This window comes from Nothoprocta perdicaria, unplaced genomic scaffold (genome assembly GCF_003342845.1).
Source record: "Nothoprocta perdicaria isolate Ctin4 unplaced genomic scaffold, notPer1 scaffold_77, whole genome shotgun sequence".
NCBI lineage: Eukaryota > Metazoa > Chordata > Aves > Tinamiformes > Tinamidae > Nothoprocta > Nothoprocta perdicaria.
In genome coordinates, this window is record NW_020456054.1 from 1,254,660 (window position 1) to 1,260,384 (window position 5,725).

The window sequence follows — 5,725 nt, forward strand, 5'->3', positions numbered from 1 at the left end:
ATTTGCACTTTCAGCAAATAGCCRTATACATTTGAAATATAGGAACACGTCATTTAAATATAAAACTGCCCAGTATGGAACAACTCTTTATTTGCCTTTTCTGTTTTCTAATGCAACCCTTTGCATCACAACCTCACCAGATCTGCAAATCTTCACAATTCTGGGCAGTATRGAGTATACAATAACAATATTATGTTGAGAATCTGAAAAGTAGAGGAAATAAGAATGAGAAATTTTACAGTATTTTAACTCTGAAAAATCAGGGATGTTCCKAAATTTCAAGTGTTTCAGCAGCCCAGCTATTAAGAGCTTCCATGCAAGCCTCCTCCCTCGTGTTCGAGTATTCAGCGAAAGTCTGACCCAGTATGATGAGGGTAAGATCACGCAGATCATGCACAGAAGGGAATTGACCCAGTTTTCTGAAGACATTGGCTTGTATACCATAACCATTAGAACATTCTTTGATTATGTTTCTTAATATGTTCTGTTGTTATTATTTTTATTATTATTTAGAATATGCAGGGGATATATTCTTCTGAGGAAGTAATGTGTGCATCTACAAATGCAATGTTAATCATTCTGTGCATTTTCTAATTCTAGTGGATAAGATTTAGAGACTGACTTTTCATTCCTTTCATATGCATCCGGCTCCACTGAAAACAATTAAGCTACACAAGAGTAAAAGGAGGTGCCAGAGGGAGGGTTAGGTTCTTTAAATGAAGAAGTAAATTGGCAATGGGTGCATACCGAGACACATCCCAGTCCCCATGTCCTAATTGGATGACACTTAAAAATAAAAGTGTGTGAAACTCCATGTCTTCCAGTTTAAATATACTCCTAGTTTTGCACTGATATTTATGACCACAAGTTGAGTTTTTTTTTTTTTTTTTCCTTTTTTCCCCACTGTGTGAAAGTATGATGCCCAAAGGGAAGGAGAATTAATTAAACTTTCTGATGAATATTGGGCCACTACTGGCATTTGCCTCAGGATCAACAGGTAGGTTCTTCACTTTGTGAGGGAAAACATTATTGAAGAATGCTGCATTCCTTGTGCAGATCGAGTTGTGCTTTTAAAAAATAAAAGAAGTCAGCTGGTGGTCTTGCTTTTAATTATCGAGGCTGTGAGAATTCCAATGACATATTTTCCTCATTTACTTAGAAGATATTCTTGTATTTATTAAATCATTTGAAGAACATCTGTAACACTTTGATAAGATTTTCTTTCTCATCATGGGAAGCAGGCTGCATTTCAATACCAAGAAGTGCTAACGTGATGGACTATGTCCTAGTCCACTTGCAGGAGGACAGTAATATGCAGAAATTCACCAGATTTCCAAAATTCAGCAGAATTAAGAAAAGAAATATTTTGTAACAGTCAGGTATAGGTAATAGTATAGGATTGGATTAAAGGAGCAGATCCCAATTATAAATCATTATTCAGCCATTCTCTCTGTAGCTGATAGATCGCAAGCTTGCAGGGTTCTGTCACCTTTAAAAAAGGAAAAAAAAAGCCTGAACTGTATTCAGAAGAAGATTCCAGTGTAGATGCAAAGGAAGGAGTAGAGTACTGTCAACACCATGGGTACAGATGTTGGGTTTTTTTCAAAATGACTGGAAGTTTCATCTTATTGAAGCTTTTCACAGCTTTTGATTGTTGTGAATACCRTTGTAATACGGCATGAAGAGGGCAAAGGTCCTCTTGCCTCAAGCTAAGTTTTTACCTGTGACTTTGGTTTAAAAATCAATGTACTCGAGAACCTGGTCGTTGATCTCACAGTCTGCAGAAAAGACAGAGCGAATACGTGTCACCTTCTGTGTACCGCAGGAATCSAAAAGCTAAACTAGAATTTCTCATTAATTTTTACATGAAGTCAATTTTTAAAAATTCAGAAATCCAGGGTAAATCTCMCTTTGAAAGGTCTGAATCATATGTGACATCAGATTCTACTGGAGAAGGTGCATAGGCATAATAATTTATGGCAAGAATTTATTCAAATATATGTGAATGTGTGAAGTTCTATATGCATATGTATATGCATACATGTGTGCTATATCTATGTGTACATGTGTGTATATATATTTTGTCTCTCTGTACATAAAAAATTATTTAGTTATCTGTAAATGTATAACTACATGCATACATCTCTTTGGTCTTTCTCACCTCACACACCATATTAAATTAAAGATTAATATAAATATTGATGAGATAAGTAGGTCGCTGCTGAGTCTACAAAAAATACCATAGGAATTAGTGGCCCGGGGTAGATTAGAGGTCTTTTCAGTCTTCTCTCCTTCTAATGTTTCCTCRTGTTTTAGAGAGAACTTTAATAAACTTTACTATGGATTACTAAGTAAGTACTTTAATTCCTTCCTAATTTTAGTCGTGTCTCTTTTGCATTTTTACAAAACATATATATATATATATAAAATCGTGAGTGTATTTTTTTATCCAAATTTTCATTTTATCTTTTAAAAACGTTAGCACATTTACTGTAAAGGAGCTAATATAGTACTAATTTTTAAACCCTTTATTATCCTTTCCAGATTATTTGATTGACATCTAATTGGTTCAGCAGTTAAATATTACTAGTCCAAGAGCTGAAACGCTATCACTCCAAAGGGGAAAAGGTCATAGAAATGATATATCTCTAAAGGGCACACTAGAAAGTCAGCAACTAAAACACTGCAGCCAATACAAAGGGAAGGAAAAAAGTCAATATATTACTGTTAGATCATAGATAATGCTAGATAGCCCGTGTCCACGGCACAAGGATATTCCATAAGGTACAGCATCCTTGGGCAGTGTGTGGGATGTCAGACACTTCTCCAGTGTATACTGGTTTGTGTCTCTGACGTTTAAGTCAGCCACGTCCAGCCCACATTATCATTGCTGGCTTTTTTTTCGTTTATCTCACTCCCAATTCTCTCTGTATCTCGTGCTCTTCCTGAGGATAGGGTTGATTTCCACGCGCATCTTTTAAACTGAACTTCCAGGCAGCAGCACGTGCTGCAGACCCGCTGAATTCTGCCCGCCCTGCCTCAGTCACCCCTCCCAGCTCTTCTACTGATTTTGCTGTCAGGTCTGCAACCTGGTCATTTTTCTACTTTGTTTCTTTCCTGGTCTTTTATTTTTTTCTTTCATATCTGTCCCCTCTCATCTATCCAATTCCTCTATCAAAGCCAGGGTCACATTCCATCATATTCTAAAAACATATTTCTTCTCATAAATCTTCAAAGTAACTTTCTCTGTGCTTCCATATGCTGTGTAAGCTCTATAACTCTTCTCTATCCTCCTTACCCCACTTCTGCACTTATTTTCCTCTATCTTTTCACCTTTTCACTTTCTATTGTCTTCAACACTGTCCAAATTGCTCACAATAATGTGCTCTTTATATACACCAAAATTTTATTCCTCCCTTTCTAAATCAGTTTGCAAAATAAATTATTTCATAAAACATTCTAATGGAAATGTTTTTTTGCAACTTTCTTTTTTCTTGTTAGCTGCTACAGCCCTAGGCCTGCAAAGGGGATTTCTTTCCCCTCCCATTTGGGTTTAAGAATCTAAMTGTTATAAACTGTTAGGCAATTACAGTACCATGCAGCAATGCAGTAAACAATATGTGAATGGAAAATATAATATTCACTCCTGGGAACCCTGTGTACCTCCTGTTGCTTTTAGCGTTCACACATAATTCTGCATGGGCATGGAGCACCCTGGGCATGTGCATACCACCAATAACAGGCTGCAGCAGTCCTGAGCTGAAATCACATTTGCTAATACTTGCTATTTTGTGTAGGTGAGTTTACATAATCATTACATAATATTTCAGCAGCATAGAATATGACCTGCATGGATCCCAGGTTTGTTTTTTCATCCTGTCCTCTGGGAGACAAATATGGGCAAAGAAGTGCTGTGCTGGATATTTTTTTCTTTCTTTTTTTTTTTTTTTTTTTAAAAATCCCTTTTACTATGACTATAATACTATGAAACACTATAACTGTGACTATAGCTAGCTATATCTTTTTATGGTTAAAAGAAGCAGGGTCMGAGAACTGCATCATTTACTCAGACAGTTTGTAAGGCTTATGATAATATTTAGTCCTTGCTGTCATTCAGACYCCCCTAAATTCTACCTATTTCAAGTCAGCTCTGTTTGCTTTGCAGGCTATATTTTCCTTAAATATGTATTATTTTTGAAAAGTGGTAAATAGCAGAGTTGCTCCATTTTCCTGTATTTCCATTACAAATAATTTTGCATATAAGAAAATAAGTGTTTTCTCCATTGAGTCAAAGGAAGACTTTTTTGTTGCTGTGACAGTCTGTGTGTGTTGGAAACAAACCAGGACCAATTTCTCCCCCTGTTCTGATGTTGTTCACTTCAGTTACCAGAAAAGAAAACCAAAACAAAACACCTTTCTTTTTCCTTTCTTCTACACAAAGGTCGTGATGTWTATAATATCAGTGATATACCTTGCCTTGACATGCCAGTTACCGCATGTTTCCTGGCTCTTCTGATGTATTTTCCATTCACAAAGGCTGTTTACGTGAAGCTGTGTGCACTTGCAAGGATTGCTGCTGAGAATAAAGGCTTCCCTAACCCCAGCGGTCTCTTTACATTGTTCAAGGTGGATTGCTGCTGTGTTCACGACGTCTTAACTGCCTCACTGCTCCCCTCTCTACATTATTTTAATCGACTCCCTTTATGTTGCTGCATTCCAGCATGTACACTACATTAAAGCCCCAAGGGGAACTGCAAAGAAAACACCTTGTTCTCCCCCGAACTCCAAACTTTTTTTACTGGCTACAGAATAAATGCTGCCTGAATGAGTAATGATTAGAAAGCTTTTGGAACTGTATTACCATAGGTGACAGCTCTGAAGAGATAGGCAGGTAATGTTAAGAGGCAGGGATAAGAGGCTATGACATTATGTCTGGAGGGTTAAGGACTCACAGTCAAAGCTTGAACTGCTATTACTGGATCAATACTTCTCAGTTCAACACTTATCTTGACTACTGGTTAGAGGCTTTTGTAGATATGAACACTGAGAGAGCAAAATAAAACTGAAAAAAAAATGATTGTTGCTGTTCACTTACATGTGGATTGCTGAAGTTATTTAGGTTTCACATCCACCATTCCTTTTTCATGGGGCAAACTCCAATGACCTGAAAGCAGGATAAAAYGAACAAGTTATGAATTATATTGCATTTTCCTTGTCCTTTCCGTTCATTTTGTACTATAAGAAAGTGACACTCTGTCTGTTTGCACAGGTCTGCTTTGCATTCCACATTGGTTTCTCTTGCCATAACCTCTTCCACTTTATAAAACAGTATCTGCGCCGGACTGATTGCGCCTCTTAATATTACAGCTCCCCGAGGTCTGTGAGTGGGAAGCAGGCTGGGCTGTTACTGCTGTTTTGCCAAATGGCTGCAAAACCGGGGGAGGGATGGACTGGCACGCTCAATTCGAGGAGTACATTATATAAATTTATAAATGACAGTAAGGACATATGAACCCAGAGTCCACAGATGCAAATTGACCAAGTATGGCTTTTTTAACCCAGCTAGCAGACTGTAAGGACAAGGGTGCAGGAGGGCTGCAGTTAAACATTCTTTAGCATATTTATATTTCCCTTCCTTCCTTCCTTCCTTCCTTCCTTCCTTCCTTCCTTCCTTCCTTCCTTCCTTCCTTCCTTCCTTCCTTCCTTCCTTCCTTCCTTCCTTCCT

At 37.6% G+C, this 5,725-nt stretch overlaps 1 protein-coding gene across 1 annotated transcript in view; it reads left to right on the forward strand.

The window, feature by feature from the left end:
• The first annotated feature begins 265 nt into the window (after positions 1-265).
• Positions 266-5,725, forward strand: part of LOC112957846 (zinc finger protein ZFPM2) — a 60,949-nt gene continuing 55,489 nt past the window's right edge. Inside the window, exon 1 of the mRNA XM_026051595.1 lies at positions 266-374. Within this exon, the coding sequence (XP_025907380.1) occupies positions 266-374 (109 nt within the window). The remainder of the gene's footprint in view (positions 375-5,725) is intronic.